The sequence below is a fragment of the Suncus etruscus genome, chromosome 11 (assembly GCF_024139225.1).
Source record: "Suncus etruscus isolate mSunEtr1 chromosome 11, mSunEtr1.pri.cur, whole genome shotgun sequence".
NCBI classification, from domain to species: domain Eukaryota; kingdom Metazoa; phylum Chordata; class Mammalia; order Eulipotyphla; family Soricidae; genus Suncus; species Suncus etruscus.
In genome coordinates, this window is record NC_064858.1 from 75,356,395 (window position 1) to 75,379,450 (window position 23,056).

General features: G+C 42.9%; 1 protein-coding gene across 1 annotated transcript in view; it reads left to right on the plus strand.

Moving 5' to 3' along the window:
• SPATS2 (spermatogenesis associated serine rich 2) overlaps window positions 1–23,056 on the plus strand; it is an 82,116-nt gene that overhangs the window by 22,922 nt on the left and 36,138 nt on the right. Inside the window, exons 4-6 of the mRNA XM_049783654.1 lie at window positions 5,253–5,302; window positions 15,199–15,460; window positions 18,312–18,482. Of these exons, the coding sequence (XP_049639611.1) occupies window positions 5,253–5,302; window positions 15,199–15,460; window positions 18,312–18,482 (483 nt within the window). The remainder of the gene's footprint in view (window positions 1–5,252; window positions 5,303–15,198; window positions 15,461–18,311; window positions 18,483–23,056) is intronic.

The following is a 23,056-nucleotide window of genomic DNA, read 5'->3' on the forward strand; positions in this document are numbered from 1 at the left end:
TAACTCTGTTCTCAGGGATCATTTTTGTGGGACTAGGGTTACTTATATGTGGTGCTAGAAATCAACTTGATGCAATGCAAGCACCCCAGACTCACTGTTCTGTGTCTCTGACCCAGCATACTTTTAAAATATATCTTTAAAAAATACAGGGTACAGTGGATAAATCATTTGATTTGTATGCAGCAGATCCATGTTCTATCTCCAGCATTTCATATCATCCCTAAGCTAGCCAGCAGCAATTCCTGAATGCAGAGCCGGGAGTAACCTCTGGGCATTGCCATCCACCTTTTCACCAGTATTCATTTCTTGCCACCAGTTTTCCAAGTTACCCCTTCCATCCTCATACCCCTCACTCCCAGCCTGCCTCTATAGCAGACCCTTTATCTCTGTCAATTTCTGTCTCTTGCTCCCCCACCTTCTTTTTTTTTTTCTTTTAGACACCATGGTTTGCATTGCTCTCTCTCTCTCTCTCTCTCTCTCTCTCTCTCTCTCTCTCTCTCTCTCTCTCTCTCTCTCTCTCTCTTTCTCTCTCTCTCTCCCTCCCTCCCTCCCTCCCTCCCTCCCTCCCTCCCTCCCTTCCTCCCTCCTTTTTTCTTTTATTTTCTGTTTTTTGGGGGTTTTTTTTTGGGGGGGGGCACACCTGCAGCCCTCAGGGGCTATTCCTGACTGTGCTCAGAAATCACTCCTGGCTAGCTTGGGGACAATATGAAATGCTCAGGGGAACATATGGGATGCCAAGGACCCTATGGAATGCTCAGGGGGACCACTCAGGAGACCGTATGGGATGCGAGGAATCGAACAAAGGCAAACACCCTACAACCGTGCTCTTGCTCTGGCCCCTCCTTTTTTGTCTTTTTAAGCATTATGGTTTGTAACACTATTACTGAAGGGGTGAAAGGGTATCATGCAGATCACTTCCATTCATCTCTTAATTCTTGTTCAGATTATCTCCAACTGTTAATGTCATAGTGATGTCTTCTCTGTCTTAACTGTACTCCCCACATCATTTCCATTGTCTTTGGGTGTTATTCTCATACTACTTTTTTTAATAACCCACAGATGAATGTGATTATTCATTGTCTCTCCGTCTCTTATCTGACTCATTTCACTCAGCATAATACTCTCCATGTCTCTTCGTGTATGAGCAAATTTCATAACTTCATTTTTCCTAACAGTTGTGCAGTATTCCACTGTATAGAGGTACCATAATTTCTTTACCCACTCATTTGTTTTCAAACACTTGGATAGTTTCCAAAGTCTAACTATTATGAATAGTGCTGTCATGAACATAGGAGCGCAGATGCCTTTTCTGCATTGTATTTTGGGCTCTTAACCCAGGAACATGGAATTGAAAAATTTGGAAACTGGAAGCTTAATTTCTAGGAATTTGTTTTGTCTTATTTTGGGGCCAACTCCAGCCATAATAAGGGATTACTCCTGGCAGTCTCAGGGGCTCATATTGGGATACCGAGGATTGAACCCAGGTTAGCCATGTGTAAACAAGTACCCCACCCTCTGTACTGTTCCTCTGGCCACTTAATTTCTAGATTTTTGAGAAATGTCCCTATTTTTTTCCAAAAAGCTTGACCAGTTGAAATTCCTAACAGCAGTCAGTGAAGGGGAGTCCCTTTTTCCCTGTATCTCTGGCATCACTGGTTATTTTTTGATGTGTGCCAGTTTCTGTGTTGTGAGATAATATCTCTTTGTTATTTGATTTGCATATATGTCCCTGATAATTTATGATGTGGAATATTTTTTCATGTGCCTTTGGCCTTCTGTATTTCTTCTTTGAGGAAATTTCAGTTGATCTCTTCTCCCCATATTTTGATGGGGTTGGATACTTTTTTCTTGTTAAGCTTTATCCATGCCTTACATATCTTATATACCCATATATGTTATACATATATATCTTATAAACCCTTATCAGATGGGCTTTGGGTGAATAATTTCTTTCATTCCATGGGTGGTCTTTATATCCTAATCATCGTTTTCGAAGTCCATTCTGGGTCAGCACGTGCAAGGCAAATGCCCTACCACTGCACTGTCACATATCATCGTTTACTTTGAAGTGCAAATGCTTCTTAGTTCAATGTAGTTCCATTTGTTTATCTTTTCTTCCACTTGATCAGCGTGCTTTACCCTTGAGGATGCCTTTAGCTTCAGTATCATGGTGAAATCTTCCTACATTTTCCTCTATGAACCTTATGGTTTCAAAACTGATATCAAGGTCTTTAATCCTATTTTTGTTTATTTTTTTTGGGAGGTCACACATGGCAGTGCTCAAGGGTTATTCCTGGTTCTGTATACAAGAATTACTCTGGTGGGCTCAGTAGACTATATGAGACCGAAGATTCAAACCGGTCAGCCACTTGCAAGGCAAACTTGCTACCACCAACTGTGCTATCATTCTGGCCCCTTTAGTTCATTTTGTTTTGTTCTTTGTGCATGATGTTAGAAAGAGATCTGAGTTCATTTTCATGAACATAGCCGATCAGTTTTCTTTTTCTTCTTTTTTGGGCTTTTTTTTTTGGGGGGGGGCACACCCCATGACACTCTGGTTACTCCTGAAGCCCGAGCGGTAGGTTGCACAGTGGTAGGGCACTTGCCTTGCACACAGCTGACTCAGGATGGACTTTGGTTTGATCCTGATGTCCCATATGGTCCCCAACTCAGGAGCAATTTATGAGCATATAGCCACGAGTAACCCCTGAGTGTCACCAGGTATGGCCCAGAAAACCAAAAACGGACTGGAGAGGGTGGCACAAGTGATAAGGCATCTGCCTTGCCTGTGCTAGCCTAGGACCGACCACGGTTTGGCATCCCATATGATCCCCAAGTGGGAGAGATTTCTGAGCGCATAGCCAGGAGTAACCCCTGTCACCGGGTGTGACTAAAAAAGCAAAAACAGAAAGAAAAAAAAAAAACCAACTCCTGACTTGGGGAACCATACGGGACTCCAGGAATTGAACCCAGGTCTATTCTGAGTCAGCTGCGTCCAAGGCAAATGCTCTACTGCTGTACTATCGCTCTGTCCCTGCTGATCAGTTTTCTTAACTTGTTGAAGAGGTTTTCCTTACTCTATATCATATTTTTGCTTCTTTATCGGAAATTAACTTATCATATACCTGAGGAATCTGTCTCAGGATCTTCAATTCTATTTTACTGAATTGCGAGTCTATCTGTATTCCAATGCTGTGTTGTTTTAATTACTATCACTCTATAGTACTAATACTATGTTTGGGAAGATCAAGTACAGACTACAGGCTCTTCCTCCAGCCTCCCACTAGTGCTCTCAGGAATCCACACCCTTCTAAAATACATCTTGAAGATAACTCTGTTTTTGAAGTGATTCCAATTATAAGTTTTATGATATATGTGGAACCAGAGCAATAGTAGTGAGGATAGGGTATTTGTCTTGTGCACAGCCAACTTGGGATTGATCCTCAGCATCCCATATGGTCCCCCTATGCCCTGCCAGTAGTGTTTCCTGAGCTTAGAACCACCACCAGGTGTGACCTAAAAAAATCAAAGAAAATATAAAAATAAAAATGTTTATATTTTAAATAAGAAACAAACAAAAAAACTGTCATTATATTCAGAATGTTCTCTAATGGTATTTAAAATGTCATGTGATGGACTTCATTGGAGTTGGGTTGAACAAAAATTTAAGAAAAAAAACTTGGGGCCATAAACTCATTTAATTCTTGAAAGAGAAGCAATCGAAGTCACAAAAACTCATAGGTATACCCATCTCCCTAGCTGATGCCTCTGGGGTTGGGGGAGAAGTATGTCCCATATTCTGCTGGAACATTGGCAGCTGCACATATACCTCATAACCGCTGCCACACTGATTTAGGTACTTCTCTACTAATTTGCAGAGACACCTAACAGCCAAAAGCTCCAGGTATGCCAGTTTTGGGGCTGAGATCTCTGGAGTCTTTTTGAAATCAGGCAGGCTAATCCACCCCCCCATCTCCTGCACCTCCATACTTCCAGAAGCTCCTGTAACCATGCCCATCCATGATCTGCAGACACTGACTGTAGACACTGCCTGTCTGCTCATCATCCCAGTTCCACAGATCCTCAGAGTTCTAGATCTCTGGGGTCGGAGAGATAACATGGAGATAGGATATCTGCTTTGCATGCAGAAGGACGGTGATTTGAATCCTGGCATCCCATATGGTCCCCTCTGAGTGTAGAGCCAGGAGTAACCCCTTGAGTGCTTCTGGGTGTGACCCAAAAACCAAAAAAAAAAAGTTCTGGATTTCAACATGTACATGTTTTGGGGCCATGCGACACCTTTACGGTTTTTAACACTAACATCCCAGTACGAATGCACCAAATTAGATGTGAAATTATTATAGAAACCACCTAAGTGCAAGAAACAAAACCAATAACTAGAATAAGTAGCTTAGTTAAACCAAATTTTTTTATAATTCTATTACCATTTAGTTGTAACAAACAATATTAAGTAAATTATTCATATCTGCCAAAGGGCAAGCTTGGGGAAAATGATAGAGGAACTGTTAGTTACACTGATGGTGAGGTTAGTACTGTATTAGAAGTAACTTATTATGAGCAACTCTGTAAACCAGTGTTTAAATACATTTATTTTTTAAAAAAGGAAATAATATGGGGCTAGAATGATAGCACAGTGGTAGGGAGGGCGTTTGCCTTGCTTATGACCAATCCTGGATGGCCCCGGGCTCAATCCCTGGCATCCCATATGGTCCCCCGAGCCTGCCAGAACAATTTCTGAGCAAAGAGCCAGGAGTAATCCCTGAGCATCACCAGATATGGCTCAAATCCTCCCCCACCCCAAAAAAAAAAAAAAAAAAAAAAAAAAGAAAAGGAAAGAATAAACTTGGGAGGGTTAGGATTCCCAGTCAGTGCTCATGGGTCCTTACAGTTACTTCCACCAGTAGACTAGACTGGAGTGCAGCAGAGCTTGGGCCCAGCACTGTGGTCTTCAGGATGCACTTACCAGTGCTAGGGATCAAATCCTGGATTTTGTTTTGTTTTGGGCAGTACAAGTAGTGCTCAGGTGCTTGGGCTTGACCAAGGATACATGTACTGCCCAGGCTCTGCAAGTTAGAGACCACTAGGGCCAACCTTGGCCAGTGCTCAGTGCAGTGAGATCTTCCTTTCAGGAATATGGAAATTATTTGTCAGTTAAAAATACAGGGCCACTAATTCTTGCTTGATTATCATATAGTGGGAAGAAAATTATCATCATTGGTTTCTCTTTACAGGTAGTGCCAATGAAGTACTCAAAGAATGGACAGTAACAGGCAAGAAAAAGGTAAAAAAAAATAATGGTTTAAAGGCATAATATTGATTTTGAAATATAAAAAATATATGCAGGGGCCAGAGCGGTAGTGCAGAGTGTAAGGCATCTGCCTTGTGCGTGCTAGCCTAGGACAGACCTCGGTTCAATCCCCTGGTGTCCCATATGTCCCCCCAAGCCAGGGGCGATTTTTGAATGTATAGCCAAGTGTAACCCCTGAGTGTCACCAGGTGTGGCCTAAAAAAACAAAACATATATATACATACACACATATATACACACATTATATGTATCTATACATATATATGTATATGTATATACATATGTGTGTATGTATATATATATATATATATGCAAAGCTGTTTAAGAGAATAGTTTTTTTTTTTTTTTTGGTTTGTTTTTGGGGGGTTACACCTGTTTGACGCTCAGGGGTTCCTCCTGGCTATGTGCTCAGAAATTGCTCCTGGCTTGGAGGGACCATATGGGACCCCAGGGCGCTTGCAAGGCAGACACCTTACCTCTAGCGCCACCTTCCTGGTCCCTAAGAGAATAGTTTTATATGTGCTTTTTAAAAAATTAATTCTATATGCTTTTTGTTTACACAGTTCATACAGGCTTCTGTGGAACTGGAATATAGTATAGCAATCAGGGCACTTGTGTTCCCTGCAGCCAACCCAGGTGCAATATCCAGTATTCCATTTGGTACTCTGAGTACAATAAGGAGTGATCCTGAGCCACGAGTAAGAACTGCTAAGCATCACTGGGTGTGACCCAAAAACAAACAAAAGGCTTCTAAGATTTTGAAATACAGCCTTACCCATTAAATATGACATAGTCTTTTACAAATGGTTTGAGACTGGAAACACAATAATTTAGCTTTGGTGTAGTTATTAGGAGATATTTGTTTTGTTTTGTTTTGTTTTTTTGAGCCACATCTGTTTGATGCTCAGGGGTTACTCCTGGCTAAGCGCTCAGAAATTGCGCCTGGCTTGGGGGGACCATATGGGGCGCCGGGGGATCGAGCCGCAGTCCTTCCTTGGCTAGCGCTTGCAAGGCAGACACCTTACCTCTAGCGCCACCACGCCGGCCTCTTTTTTTTTTTTTTTTTTTTTTTTTTGTGGTTTTTGGGTCACACCCGGCAGTGCTCAGGGGTTACTCCTGGCTCCATGCTCAGAAATTGCTCCTGGCAGGCACGGGGGACCATATGGGACGCTGGGATTCGAACCGATGACCTCTTGCATGAAAGGCAAACGCCTTACCTCCATGCTATCTCTCCAGCCCCACGCCGGCCTCTTTTAAGCCTTTTTGTTTTGTTTTGTTATTAGGAGACATTAATATTAGGGATATAGCAAGAGCATCTTAAGGTGGAGCTAGTGAGATAGTTAGCATGTAGGGCACTTGCTTTACACACAGCCAAAGTGATTCAATCCTTGGCATCTCATATGATCCCCTGAACCCTGCCATCAGTGACCCCTGAGCACCACCAAATGGTCCCAGAAACAATATATATGAAAACAGAAGAAGAGTATCTTGGGCCCGGAGAGATAGTACAGCGGCGTTTGCCTTGCAAGCAGCCGATCCAGGACCCAAGGTGGTTGGTTCGAATCCCGGTGTCCCATATGGTCCCCCGTGCCTGCCAGGAGCTACTTCTGAGCAGATAGCCAGGAGTAACCCCTGAGCACCGCCAGGTGTGGCCCAAAAACCAAAAAAAAAAAAAGAAGAGTTTTTTTTTTTTTTTTGTGGTTTTTGGATCACAACCGCCAGTGCTCAGGGGTTATTCCTGGCTCCAGGTCAGAAATTGCTCCTGGCAGGCACGGGAGACCATATGGGGCACCAGGATTCGAACCAATGACCTCCTGCATGAAAGGCAAATGCCTTACCTCCATGCTATCTCTCCGGCCCCAGAAGAAGAGTATCTTAAGGAAAATAGAGCTTCTCTAAAAAGTGGTTTTCAACATTATATGTACCATAGATTAGTCGAAAGTTTTAGATTAGGCAAATAATCAAAGATTGAATCAAAGATTCAATGTAATTCTTAAAACAATACCCATAACATTTTTCAAAGAAACAGATCAAACATTCATTAAATTTAATTTTTTTTTGTTTGTTTTTTGGGCCACACCCATTTGATGCTCAGGGGTTACTCCTGGCTAAGCACTCAGAAATTGACCCTGGCTTGGGGGGACTATATGGGACGCTGGGGGATCAAACCGAGGTCTTTCCTTGGCTAGCGCTTGCAAGGCAGACACCTTACCTCTAGCGCCACCTCTCCAGCCCCAAATTTTTTTTTTTTTTTTTTTTTGGTTTTTGGGCCACACTCGGTAACACTCAGGGGTTACTCCTGGCTATGTGCTCAGAAGTTGCTCCTGGCTTGGGGGACCATATGGGACACCGGGGGATCGAACCGCGGTCCGTCCAAGGCTAGCGCAGGCAAGCCCCAAATTTAAATTTAATAATAAACTTCCAAGAAACCCTTGGGGCAAAGAAGATGGAGGCATCACTTTCCCTAACGTCAAACTGTACTATAAAGTACTGGTGGTCCTCAGGGAAAAGTTATAGTATCTGATATTAGTAAGGTCTGGTTTAAAGTAGGGTCATGATCCTATCAGCTTTGCAGAGGAGTCTGATTCTCTACTAGGGGTTTTCAACTTTGAGACAGAAAGCCTTTGTGCTGTGGCATCCATCAGATTTGGATTTATGTCATTTTATTTTCTGGAGGAATGGTTTTGGAAAACATTCGGCAGTGCTCAGGGGTTACCCCTGGCTCTGCACTCAGGAATCACTCCTGGCAGGCTTGGGGGACCATATGGGATGCCAGGTATTGAACCCAGGATGGCTACATGCAAGAGAAACACCCCTGCTGCTGGGCTATTGCTCCAGCCCAAGATTTATATCATTTCTTAGCTGACAGTCTAATGAGAATTATTTAACCTTTATGGGTTATGCTTATCTCTAAAGTATAAAAATAGTATTTCTTAATTAGAAATGCCTATTACAGGGACCAGAGAGATAGTACAATGGGTAGGGTGCTTGCCTGGCAGTTTGGTAACTGGGTTTGATCCCCGACATCCATATGTTTCCCCGAGCCCAGAAATGATTCCTGAGTGCACAGCCAGGAGTAACTTTTCCGTGAGGACCACCAATACTTTGTAGTACAGTTTGACATTAGGGAAAGTGATGCCTCCCATCTTCTTTGCCCCAAGGATTTCTTGGAAGTTTACTATTAAATTTAAGTTTAATGAATGTTTGATCTGTTTCTTTGAAAAATGTTATGGGTATTGTTTTAAGAATTACATTGAATCTGTACAATGCTTTAGAGAGTATTGACATTTTAGTAATGTTAATCTTTCAATCATGAACAGATGTGTTTTCATTTTCTCATACCATCTTTTATTTCTTTAAGTAGTATTTTGTAGTTTTCTTACATATTGGTGTTTCCCCACTTCAATTACATTGATTCCAAGGTACTTGTTTTTTCTAGGACACAATTATAAATAGTATTATTTTTTGGTGGAAGGGACACACTTGGCAGTGCTCAAAGGTTACTTCTGGATTATTCAGGATTATTTTTGGTGGTGCTTGAGGGACCATATGGGTTGCTAGGGATTGAACCCTGGTTAGCCACATGTAAAAGCAAATGCCTTTTCTTTTTTCTTTTCTTTTCTTTTCTTTTCTTTTTTTTTTTTTTTTTTTTTGTTTTTGTTTTTGGGCCACACCCGGCGGTGCTCAGGGGTTACTCCTGGCTGTCTGCTCAGAAATAGCTCCTGGCAGACACGGGGGACCATATGGGACACCGGGATTCGAACCAGCCACCTTTGGTCCTGGATCAGCTATTTGCAATCTCTCTGGGCCCAGCAAATGCCTTGTCTGCTGGATGATTGCTCCAATCCCTTGGTTGGTTTTTTTGTTTGTTTGTTTTTTGTTTTGGGGCCACACCCAGTGATGCTCAGGAGTTACTCCTGGCTTTGTGCTCAGAAATCGCTCCTGGCTAGGGTGACCATATGGGATGCCTTGGATCAAACCAGGTTCATCCTGGATCAGCCACGTGCAAAGCAAATACCCTTACCACTGTGCTATTGCTCTGGCCCCAGTCCCTTGGCTTTTTTAAGTATATCTTTTTTGCATTATTTTTTGTTTTATTTTGTTTATTTTTGGGTCACACTCGGCTGCGCTCATGGGTTACTCCTGGCTCTATGCTCAGAAATCGCTCCTGGCAGGCACAGGGGACCATATGGGATGCCAGGATTCGAACCACTGTCCTTCTGCATGCAAGGCAAGGCAAACACCCTCTCTCCACTCCATGCTATCTCTCCGGCCCATTCTTTTCATTATTTATGTATAGGAGAATCATGGACTTTTGTGTATTGATTTTGTAGCCTGCCACTTTACTATACAAATCATTATTTCTACAAGCTTTCTTCAAAAGTCTTTAGGATTTTTTAAATCTATTATGTTATCTGCAAATACTTAGAGCTTAATGTCTTCCTTTTCTATTTAGATGTCTTTGATATTTTTTCTTGCCTAATTGCTATGGCAAGTACTTCCAGTACTATTTTAAATAGAAGTGATGAAAGTGGGCAGCCTTGTCTTTGACTAATCTTAGAGGGAAAGCTTTTTTTTTTCTTTTCTTTTTTCTTTTTGGATTTTGGGTCACACCCGGCAGTGCTCAGGGATTATTCCTGGCTCTAGGCTCAGAAATTGGCGCTGGCAGGCACAGGGGACCATATGGGATGCCGGGATTCAAACCACCATCCTTCTACATGAAAGGCAAATGCCTTACCTCCATGCTATCTTTCTGGCCTCAAGGGGGAAAGCTTTAAGTTTTCCCCCACTGAGTATAATGTTTTCTGTGGGCTTATGGTAAATGCTTTGATTATATTGGAAGTTCCTTTAATTTCTATTTTGTTGAGAGTTTGTTTTTTTTTTAGTCATGAATAGGTGCTGGATCTTCTCAAATGCTTTCTCTGCATCTGTCAATATGATCATATGGTTTTTATTTCTTCCTGTATTGATATAGTGTATTTTGTTGATTGACTTGTATATGTTAAATCATCCTTGCATGCCCAGGATGAATCCTACTTGGTCATAGTATATAATCTTTTTTGATGAATTATTGGATTCTATTTGTTAGTATTTTGTTCATCTTTAGATGGTGGGCTAGAGAGATAGCACAGCAGTAGGGTGTTTTCCTTGCAAGCAGCAAACCCAGGACAGATGAGGTTTGTTCAAATCCCAGCACCCCATATGGTGTGTCGTCGTCGTCGTCGTCCCCGTCGTGTGTCCCCCCCCCCCCCCCAGCTGGGAGCGATTTCTGAGCACAGAGCCAGGATTAACCCCTGAGCACTGCCGGGTGTGACCCAAAAACAAAAACAAAAAGAAAAAAAAAACTAGCTGGAGGGTGGAGCACAACAGTAGGACATTTGCCTTGCACGTGGTTGGATGGACACGGGTTCTATTTCCAGCATCCCTATGGTTCACCGAGCCTTCCAGGAGTGATTTCTGAGCGCAGGACAGAGATGGAAGTAACCCCTGAGTGTTACCAGATGTGACCCTAACCCCCTCCTCAAAAATATCCTCAGATGCAAAAGTATGTGTTTATCAAGGATATCAGCTTGTAATTCTCTCTTTTGTGTTTGGTGTCTCTATCTACTTTTGATATCTGGATGGTATTTGCTTCATAGAACTTTAAGTGTTATTGTTTCTTCAATTTCCTAGAAAAGTTTGAAAGAGGTAAGCAATAGATAACAAGGGTATCCAGATTAGAAAGGAACAATCAACTCTATAGAGGTTTGAAAGAATTCACTAGTGGGCCTGAGTTTTTATTCTTAGGAAGACTTTCGATTACCATTTCAATCATCTTGGTTCTGCCTTGGGAGGTTATAGAAGTTCAGGAATTTATCCATGGTTCTCTCATTTTGTGACTTAATATTCTCAAAGTAATCTCTGATGGTTCTTTGAATTTCTGTGCTACCTGTTGTGACTTTACCTTTTTCATTTCCTTATTAGGGTTCTCCTTTGTAAGTCTTGCTCTAGGGGTTTGTTGATCTTGTTTATTTTTTCAGAGAACCACAGTTCTCAGTTTCATTGAACTTTTGGATTTCATGGTCATTAATTTTTTTCTCTTAAGTTTTATTCTTTCCATCCTCCTGCCTGCTTTGGGCTCCTTTTGTTGTTGCTGTGATTTTTCAATTTTGTTTGTTTTGGGGTCACACCCAGCATTCCTCAAGGCTTACTCCTAATTCTGCACTTAGTAATACTAACTCTTGACAGCCTCTGATAACCATATAGGGTGCAGGGACAGAACCCGTGTTGGCTGTAATCAAGGCAAGCTCTCTACTCTCTGTACTATTACTCCAGCCCCATTTTTCAATTTCTTTTTTATAAAAAAAAAAGAAAAAACTTCATTTGGGGCCAGAGCGGTGGCGTGGAGTGGTAAAGCCATGCCGACACTAACCTCAGACAGATGGCCCGATCCCCCGTGTCCCATGGTCCCATAAGCCAGGAGCGATTTCTGAGCGCAGAGCCAGGAGTAACCCCTGAGTGTCACCGAGTGTGGCCCCCCCAGAAAATATACTTTATGTATTTATTGATTTATTGGTTTTCGGGTCACACCCAGCAGTGCTTAGGGGTTACTCCTGGCTCTGAGCTCAGAAATCACCCCTAGCAGACTGGGCGATTACATGGGACACTGGGAATTGAACTGGGTTCATCCTAGGTCAGCGGCATGCAAGGCAAATGTCCTATCACTGTTCTATCTCTCCATCCTCCATTTTCCAATTTCTTTTGTTGTTTGTTAGTTTTGTTTTATGGGTCACACCCGGCAGTGCTCAGGGGTTACTCCTGGTTCTACACTCAGAAATTGCTCCTGGCATGCTCAGGGGACCATATGGGATACCAGGATTCAAACCATTGTCCTTCTGCATGCAAGGCAAATGCCTTACCGCTATGCTATCTTCTGGCCCTGTATTCTGTTGTGTGTGTGTGGTTTTTTTTTTGTTTGTTTGTTTTTTTTTTTTGATTTTAGGCCACACTCGAAGGTGCTCAGGGGTCACTCCTGGCTGTCTGCTCAGAAATAGCTCCTGGCAGGCACAGGACCATATGGGACACCGGGATTCGAACCAGCCACCTTTGGTCCTGGATCGGCTTGCTTGCAAGGCAAACACCACTGTGCTATCTCTTCGTTTTTTCCCAATTTCTTAATGGAAATTGGAATTTCTTTCTGATGACATTCCCTTCTCTTTTAAGGATGACCACACCAGGTGTTTCTTGGAGACTGTAACCCAAATCTTCCTCATAACAGACATGTGAGGGGTATCTGTTAACAATAGGTTTGGATGGTGCCAGTAGCTGTCACACCGGTATCTCAGAAAAATAAAGCCATACAGGTGTCATCTGTAAATGACAGACCTAATAGACCACTCTTAATTCTCCAATAGTATGTTTCAGGGAGGATTCTCCTGTTGAGAGAATAGAGCTGTGAAAGTGTCTGTTGCCAGGAGTTTCCAAGAATCAATTTTTCTCCAGCAGTGCAGGGATCTGCTGCCAGGACCTGTTTTTTAAGTTCCAAGTAGAGACAGCAGCACCTTGAGTAATTCTGGTGATGGCCCAGGTGGTGGTGGGATAGGTGGTTCTCCTAACTCAGAAGCCATTTGTAAAGACTCTCTAAAGAGGCCACAAGTAGAGTTGGTTTAGACCACTCTTCCCTGATACCTCAGACTCTGGTTGGTTGCCTTTATCCTCCAAGGAATTGAAAGCACAGATTGTCACTTACTTCCTTGGACAAATGCCTTGTGGGTAATCACAGGAACTTCCAGCAGCAGCAAAGTCAGATATTCACTCTTCAGTTTTTTAGCAGCATGACATCCACCCCTGCTCTCCTAGTACTCAACTGCAGGTCTTTACTACTCAGCAGGAAATATTTTTTGGTATTCTACACCTGGTATATGTGCTCCGCTCACTGACACAACCTGCTGGTGCTAGGGCCCCTGCTGTGGTGTGAGCCCTGAAGCCTCCAAAGAAGGACGCTTTGTATCAGCTGGACTGGTCACCCTGGAGTTGCTGCAAGACTCTAAAAACACACCCTCTGGTTCTCTCTATTCTCTTGTGTTCTCTGCCTCTTCTTCCCTAGGAGACTACTCCTCTGGCCATTGAGTTTTTATGAGACCATGGTTTCAGAACTGTTTATTATACATGTGAGAAGGAAATTTGGCATGTATCTTTTATCTCATGCCATTTTGCTTTAACTCCATGTTTCATTAAGCTTATTTGATGTTGGCCTTCCATCAAATTTGGAAGATTTTTTTGGTCGTTTCCTCAAATATTCTGACTGTTTGCACTTTACAATGTAAGAAGTACACCTAGTGGTGTACCTAAATGACTGTACTCATTTTTCTTGGTTTGGGGGGCCATACATCATGGGGTTTTTTGTTTTGTTTTGTTTTGTTTTGTTTTGGGGTCACACCTGGTGGCACTCGGGTTACTCCTGGCTTTGCACTCAGAAATCGCTCCTGGCAGGCATGGGGGACCATATGGGATGCCGGGATTTGAACTGCCAGCCGTCCGGGATCCATCCTGGATCGGCTTCATGCAAGGCAAATGCCTTGCTTCTGTACTATCTCTCTGGCCCCCAAAGATGTGCCTTTTGAGCTGCTACCTCTTCAGAAAATCTAATCTTTTTTTTTTTTTTTTTTTTTTTTTTTTTTTGGTGTTTGGGTCACACCTGGCATCGCTCAAGGCTTATTCCTGGCTCTAAGCTCAGAAATCGCTTCTGGCAGGCTTGGAGGACCATATGGGATGCCAGGATTTGAACCCCATTCTTCTGCATGCAAGGCAAATGCCCTACCTCCATGCTGTCTCTCCAGCTCTAGAAAATTTAATTTTCTTTAGATTTTGTTTTTTTGCTTTGCAGGTTTTTTTTTGTTGTTGTTGTTTTTTGGGTTTTGGGTCATACCCAGCAGCGCTCAGGGGTTTACTCCTGGCTCTACACTCAGAAATCGCTCCTGGCAGGCTCGGGGGACCATATGGGATTCCGGGATTCGAACCACCAACCTTCTGCATGCAAGGCAAACAAACGCCTTACCTCAGTGCTACCTCTCCGGCCCCTGCTTTTTGTTCTTCACTTACTCTTTTTTCATTTTCCTATATTCAAGTTTACCTTAATTTTTTTTTTCAAATCTGCCTCTGAATCCCTCTTGTGAAACTTTTATTATAGTTAAGCTTTTTAACTGAACTTTTTTGTTTTGTTTTTGGACCACATTTGGCAGTATTCAGGGGTTACTGGCTTTGTACTCTGGACTGTAGTTGGTGCTAGTTGAACATTCTGTTTACTTTATAGGCTCACAGAGCTTGGTGGTCTTCTATGTAACTTTCCCATCAGCTTTGCTGTGATCAAACTGGGCTGGCAAGACTATGAAATTTTGAGATGTTGCTCCAGGTTCTATATAGTTCTGGAACAAATTTGGTTGCTTGGCAGTTAGTTAAAGCTAAATTGGATGGTTCCTCTTGGGAGATTAGTGGATTGCTAGGCAGAAAGAAGAATCTGCCCCACCCATTCTGAAAAGGCCCCAGAGTTTTCCGTCCTGATTGAGCTATGACCTGGGAAGAGGAGTTGGCCATCATTCTTTTGGAGCTTAGTAAAGGAGCTAGGCAGTTTTCCTGCTGGGAAGATGAATGAATGTTCAATTTAATCTTTCTTACTGTGGGTTTTGCCATGAATATTTTTTACATTTATATATTTGTGCATATAAGAAGCATCTCACATAATTATTTTAGTAGTATAACAAATAAAGAATGTGTTTGATGTCTAAAGAACATTCAGAAAATTGGCAACATTGCTTACCTTTGGATAGCTAGAGTATCTTTCTGGGTTATGAACATATTTTTATTTTCTTCAAATATTTAATATCCATTAGAATAAAAAGAAGAAAAACAAACCCAAATCTGTAGCGGACACAAGTAACAGACTTCCAGTTTCCAGTCAAACAGTTTCTGCTCAAGAGGAACAGTCAGCGTCTTCCTCAGAGAAAGGTGGTATCAACGGTTATCATGTCAACGGTACAGTCAATGACACGGAGTCTGTGGACTCATTCAGTGAAGGTGTGGAGACTCTTTCAATAGATGCTAGAGACTCAGAGGATCTGGAGTTTGCCCAACAAGATGTGGTGGATAGAGCAGGTAAGTTATTAATAAATTTTTGGGTCAGAGTGGTGGCACAAGCAGTAGGGTGTTTGCATTGTACGCGCTAACCTAGGACAGACCACAGTTTGATCCCCTGGCGTCCATATGGTCTCCCAAGCCAGGAGCGATTTCTGAGCACATAGCCAGGAGTAACCCCTGAGTGTCACCAGGTGTGACCCAAAAACCAAAATAAAAAAGTTACTAATAAATTTTATTAAAGTTGTTATAGATTTTTAAAGTTATATTCTGTGGGGAAATACAGGTGTTTTTAAATCTTTTTGTTCTCTCTCTCTCTTTCTCTCTCCCTCTTTCTCCCTCTCTCTCTCTCTCCCTCTCTCCCTCCCCCCTCCCATTACTTAGGAAATCTAGAGGGACCCCTCCCCACTCCTTGAGGATACATTACCACTCTGACCCTACAGAGCTAGGGGCCACATCAGACAGTGTTTAGCTGTCAATGGTTGGGCTGCCAATGATTGAACCCAAGTCAGTAGCTCTCAAGACATGTTTATTAACGCCTATATAATTGGGCTGGAAAAAGAAGCTCAGTGAACTGCAGAAAACACTGAAAGGAGTGACCCTAAGTACTTTGTATTGTACAAAAATCCAAACAATCTCCAAAAATAATTTCTTTATCATCTTCCTGTTATCTTTTATGTGAAAGAGTCACACAGATCTAAAAAATATAGATCTTGTTTTATTGTCTTTATTACCATTTTAAGATTGCTAATGGGGGGGGCATACCCAGCAATTATAGGTCTCCATTTTTACACATTGGAGACCTTGTAGTACCAAGTCTTTATTTTATTTTATTTTAATTTTTTTTGGTTTTTGGGTCACACCTGGCAGCGGTCAGGGATTACTCCTGGCTCTAGGCTCAGAAATTGCTCCTGGCAGGCTTGGGGGACCATACGGGATGTCGAGATTTGAATCAATGACCTGCATACAAGCATACTTCTTACCTCCATGCTATCTCTCTGGCCCCAGTACCAAGGCTTTTAAATCCAAGGCCTTATATATAAATTGCACATGCTCTACCACTTGAACGATGTCCCAGGCACCTGTCTTATATTTATAGTTTGGGGGCCACACCCAACAGTATTCAGGGCTACTCATAGCTCTGTGCTCAGGTATCCTGTGATGCCAGGAATCAAAGTTTAACTTCCTAATTGCAAAGCATGTACCCATTGATCAATTTCCTCAGTTCATTTTAATTTACTGTAATAAAAAAATTTTTTTTGTGAGGCCAGAGCGATAGTGCAGCAGTAGGGCAAATGTCTTGCGTGCGGCTGACCCAGGATGGACCTAGTTCAACCCCCCGGCATTCCATATGGTCCCCAAACCAGGAGCGATTTCTGAGTGCATAGCCAGGAGTAACTCCTGATCGTCAACAGGTGTGCCCCCAACAAAAATTTTTTTTGTTTTTTGGGGTTTTTTTTGTTTTATTTTGGTCATACCTGGCAGCACTCAAGGGTTATTTCTGGCAAATTTCTCCTGGCAGGCTCAGGGATCATATGTGATACTGGGAATTGAATCAGGGTTTGTCCCAAATTGGGTGCATGCAAAGCAAATGCCCTACTGCTGTGCTATCGCTCTGGCCCCTCATTTATTTATTTATTTATTTATTTATTTTGGTTTTTGGGCCACACCCGGTAACACTCTGGGGTTACTCCTGGCTATGCGCTCAGAAGTCGCTCCTGGCTTGGGGGACCATATGGGACGCCGGGGGATCGAACCGCTGTCCATCCTAGGCTAGCGCAGGCAAGGCAGGCACCTTACCTCTAGCGCCACCGCCCGGCCCCTCTGGCCCCTCATTTTAATTTTAATTTAAATCAGCCTTCTAAAAATCTGCTAATTCAGACTTGTTATTTAGAAACTACAAAAGGTGACCTGAAGATTTTGGGGGGGCGGGTGATGGACCACATCCAACAATGCTCAGGAGTGCTTGTGGAACTATATTTTTGGTACCAGGGATCAAGCTAGAGTTAGGTGCATGAAGTGAAAACACCTTATTTCCTAAATTTTCTTTCTGGCTCTGAAGATTATTTTATTTTGGAGGACTAGTGAAATAGTACAGCAGATAGGGTGCTTGCTTTGCATGTTTCTGATCTTGGTTCAGTCTCCAGCATCCTTTGAGGTCTCCCAACCCCCAGCAGGAATGTAAAAAAGCTTCTGATGAGAAGTTGGTGTTGACTACCTTTACCACTTTTTTATCCACTGAAACTCTGGGGTTACTCCTGGCTTTGCATTCAGGAATCATTCCTAGCCTCCCATCCCCAAGTATAGGTTGCCAGGGTTTGAACTTGGGTCAGCCACATGTTAGGCAAAATGCCATGTCATCTATTCTATCGCTTCTGGTTTTTTTTTGTTTGTTTGTTTGTTTTTTTGGTTTTTGGTTTTTGGGCCACACCTGGCAGTGCTCAGGGGTTACTCCTGGCTGTCTGCTCAGAAATAGCTCCTGGCAGGCACGGGGGACCATATGGGACACCGGGATTCGAACCAACCACCTTTGGTCCTGGATCGGCTACTTGCAAGGCAAACACCGCTGTGCTGTGCTATCTCTTCGGGTCCTATTCTATCACTTCTGTATTCACCTTGCACTTCTATGCGTTTAAAGCTGTAAGGAAGCTCCTGCTTCTCCTCCTGGGTCAGAGAGCTGTCTATGAGTAGCAAGCCTGCCAGACTCTTTGAGGTCAGGGCCTAGGCACTGTTGATAGCCTCAGCCAAGATTCTGTTCACCTTTTAAAAGCCAGGGTTTTAGTTCAAACATTTTTTTGTTTGTGTATACATAAGACTGCCTTTTCAAACTAAAGTTTGGAAGCTCTAAAATGCTCTTGTCTTTCTCTGACAGGATCTGTGCTGGAGAATGGTATCTCTGGTTTGGAGTCCAATACTTTGTCGCCTCAGAATTCTCAACAAAATAGGAATGCTGCCAAATCTCTTTCAAGACCTACCACAGGATCTCAGGTTTCAAATCTGGGCATGGAAGATATGCCAGTCTTCTCCACCAGCAAGAAACTAGGTAACTCGGACGCCTTTCTTTGGGAACAAACGAAGTCTGTATTTTTGACTGAAGAGAGCAGGTTTCCTTTTTGTTTCCATAGATAAAATTTCAGAAAGGCAGTTAAGTAATAGAATTTCTGTTATTTTGGGCAGTAACTACCAGCCTTTTCCTCTGTGAACATCAGAGGTTCCTAAGCTTATTTGGTCTTCAACACCCCCCACCCTTTTTTTTAAGGGAATGAAAATCAAACTATAATGCTAAAATGACTTCCCTAGTATTAATGTGTTTTATTTGCTTCACTGCAGCACTTTGATGATATTTTCTTCTCCTCCTCTTCCTCCCCCTCTTCCTCTCCCCCTCTCCTGCCTCCCCTCCTCCATCCCCCTCCTTCTTCCTTCCTCCTTCTGTTTTTGGTGGTGATGATAACTTTCTCCTGGCTCTCTGCTCATTATCATGCCTGGTGGGCTTGGGATCATATGAGCTGCCAGGGATCAAACCTAGGTCAGTTGTTTGCAATGCAATTCCCTACCTGTTTACTATCACTCTGGCCTCCATCTTTTTTTGGTTTTGGTTTTTAGACTGCACCCAGAAATACTCAGGGCTCACTCCTGGCAGTGTCGTGTATGTGAATCCTGAAGTAGAAATTGGTCAGCTACGTACAAGGCAGTTGCCTTACCTACTGCATTCTCTGTAGCCCGTTTCTTCATTTTTATTTCCTTGTTGATCCAAGAGTAAACAGCTTTGCTATCTGACATGAGTTTGTTTAGTTTTTTACTTTATTTATTGATTGATTTCTCCCGGGTTGGCTGTATACAAGGCAAATGCCCTACCGCTGTGCTATCTCTCCAGCCTCACTGACATGAGATTTTTTGTTTTGTTTTGTTTTGGGGTCACACCCAGCAGCGCTCAGGGGTTACTCATGGTTCTATGCTCAGAAATTTCTCCTGGCAGGCTCAGGGGACCATATGGGATGCCGGGATTCAAACCTTTGTCCTGCATGCAAGGCAAACGCCTTACCTCCACCCACACGAGATTTTAAAGATATATTTTTATTTTTATTAACAACTTTATCATGGTGCTTAAGTAAATATATTATTATGGAAAAAAACTTTGTTTTTGTGTTTATGGATCACACCTGTCAGTGTTAGGGAACCATATATGGTACTCAGGTATTAGGATAGGTGTGCTTTGAGGCCATATCTGGAAGAAGTTGGGTTGCTCCCAGCTATGTGCTTGGGAATTACTCTCAACAGTGCTCAGAGGACATCATGCCTGGGATTACTGGGATTTGCCTTAACTTTTTTTTTTTTGGGGGGGGGGGGTTTGGAGGCCACACCCGGTAACGCTCAGGGGTTACTCCTGGCTATGTGCTCAGAAATAACCCCTGGCTTGGGGGATCATATGGGACACCGGGGGATGGAACCACAGTTCCTCCTAGGTTATAGCACATGCAAGGCAAACGCCCTACCGCCTGCGCTCTAGCCCCATCTTTTTTACAATCTTTCCAACCTCTGTGCCTTCAAGCAGAAAGGAGAATCTTCCCATACCCATTCTGAGAACCAGACTAGATGGGAAGAGTTTTTTTTTTTATTATTATTATTTCTTTTGAAGCTTGGTAGAAGATCTGGATTGTTTTTCTTCCAGGAAGATCATCTGCCCCTTTTTTATTGGGGCCACAGCTGGTGTTATGCATGGGCTATTCCTAATTCAGTGCTTAAGTGCCAATTCCCAGCAGTACTTGGGGGACCACACATTGCTGAGAATCAAATCCAGGCATCTCACATGCCAGACTTTTTTTTTTTGGTTTTTGGGCCACACCCATTTGACGCTCAGGGGTTACTCCTGGCTATGCGCTCAGAAGTCGCTCCTGGCTTGGGGGACCATATGGGACGCCGGGGGATCGAACCGCGGTCCGTCCTAGGCTAGCGCAGGCAAGGCAGGCACCTTACCTCTAGCGCCACCGCCCGGCCCCCACATGCCAGACTTTTAAGCTATCTCCCTGGCTCTGCAGTATTCTTCTTTAATTTTTTTTTTTTTTTTTTTTTTTTTTTTTTGCATAACCCTTGTTTAGGTATAGATAAAGCAAGTCCAAGAGCTGGTGAAATAGTACAGTGAGTAGAGTGCTTGCCTTGCATGTGGCCGACTTGGGTTCCATCCCTAACACGCTATATGTTCTAAAGAACACCAGCCGGAGTAAGCCCCAAGCACCGCCAGGTGTGGTTCTCCCTCCTACCCCCACATACACACAAAAAAATTGTCAGACTATTTATTTAGTCAAGCAAAAATAAAGACTGGGGCTAGAGAGACAGAACAATGTTTGAGACACTTGCCTAACATATGACTGGCTGTAACCCTGGTCCTAATCCTGACACTGCATATTTTCCCTCAAACACCACCTGGTTTAGCCCCTGAGCACAGAGCCAGTCATGACTTTTGAGTACTGCAGTTTGACCTAAAAATTAAGTTTTGGGAGTGTAGAGATAATACAATTGGAAGGGTATTTGCCTTGCATGCAGCCAACCGGGTTTGAATCCAGCTTCTCATGGTCTCCTATGTACTGCCAAAAGTAATTCCTCAGCTGAGTGAAATAAGTCAGAGAGAGAGAGAAAGACGCAGAATGGTCTCACTCATCTATGGGTTTTAAGAAAAATGAAAGACATTCTTGCAATAATAACTTTCAGACACAAAGGAGAAAAGAGCTGGAAGTTACAGCTCACCTCATGAAGCTCACCACAAACAGGGATGAGTTTAGTTAGAGAAATAACTATGTTTTGAACTATCCTAATAAAGAGAATGTATGAGGGAAATAGAAAGCCTGTCTAGAGTACAGGCGGGGGTTGGGTGGGGAGGAGGGAGATTTGGGACATTGGTGATGGGAATGTTGCACTGGTGATGGGTGGTGTTCTTTACATGACTGAAACCCAAACACAATCATGTATGTAATAAAGTTGTTTAAATAAATAAAAAAAAGTAATTCCTGAGTGTAAATCCAGAAGTAACCCCTGAGCATTACCCAGTTTGAGTCAAATAAATGATGGAGGTCCCTAGCTGACTTATATGAATGGGGAGGAAAGAGGCAACAGCTCTAGAAGGGAATCAGCTGCTTTCTCTTTCCACCTCTGCCACTCAGAAATATCTAGGAGATCTAGGACCGATAGTCTGTTATAAACCTATGCACAGCACTGACCTCAAGTCCCATCAGCCCCACTAGGCAGCCCCACTAGCCCCACCTAATGTCCACTTGGTCTACTTACTGGTATGGGAGTTTATCCTTGCCACTGGGATTTCTCAGGGAGCTGTGAACTCAGGCTAGCAAGGAATTGCTCTTTGCAGGAAAGGAGAGTCAGTCAGTCCTAGATCCTACACAGGCCTATGTGGTCTGTTGCCTTCCCTCACAGACAAAATTTCAGGGGCAGAAGGGAATTGAGAAAATAAGAAAGGGAGAGAATAACACACTTGAGAACACAGGCTTCTCAAAAGGTAGAGTGAGTTCTAGTACACAACTCAGCATGGGGAAAAAAAGTACAGGTCCCAAGAGGAGAGTTGCAGATGACCTGTTCTTAGGCACCAAGTGAATGGGCAGCAGCATACATGTGTGCAACACTAACACATGGGTCCACACCTTTCTCTCTTTTTTTTTTTTTCCAAGGTGGTTTATATAGGGTTTCTACCAACCTGCCCAGGTGGAGCTTTCTACCTAGGTCTATTGTGGTTACTAAGGGCAACCTGCTTGGAATCAGTTTATCTAATTTGTTTTTTCTTTCCTGGCTTTTTGTTTCTTCTGGAGTTTGAATATCTACATCGATACTGTTCAAGAGTAACTTCTTCAAATTCCAACTTTTGATTTTAGTATGTCTCAGGAACTTTTTTTACATCCCAAGTTAGTAAGAAAGTAGATTTGGGGCAGGATGGTGTGTGGAGACACACCCAGTAGTGCTTAAGGGCTAACCTGGCTCTATTGAGATGTGGCCTCTGAGTCTGATGATGCTTAGGACCATATATGGAGGTGCCAGAGATAGAATCAGAGTTGTAGTTTCAACAGCCTCATGAACTTAGCTTCGCATTACTGTCTCTCAGGCCCTTCAAGGTTTTTATTTTCAATCTCTTTTTCTATTTCATTTTCTTTTTGATGATTTCTAAAATTGTCTTCAAATTTGCTACTCTTTTTATAAAAGTTTATAATCCTGTAATCTAGCCATTGTTTTATTGTATAATTCTTTTTTTTGGTTTTTGGGCCACACCTGGCGTTGCTCAGGGGTTACTCCTGGCTGTCTGCTCAGAAATAGCACCTGGCAGGCATGGGGGACCATATGGAATGCCGGGATTCGAACCAACCACCTTTGGTCCTGGATCGCTGCTTGCAAGGCAAACGCCGCTGTGCTCTCTCTCCAGGCCCTGTATAATTCTATTTAATCTTTCTTTTCCTTTTTGTCACACCCGCAGCGCTCAGGGGTTATTTGTGCTCAGGCACAGGGGCCATATGGGATGCCGGGATTTGAACCACCATCCTGTATGCATGGCAAATGCCCTTCCTCCATGCTATCTCTTTGGCCCTCTTTTTAATCTTTTTTTTGGGGGGGTCACATCCGGCA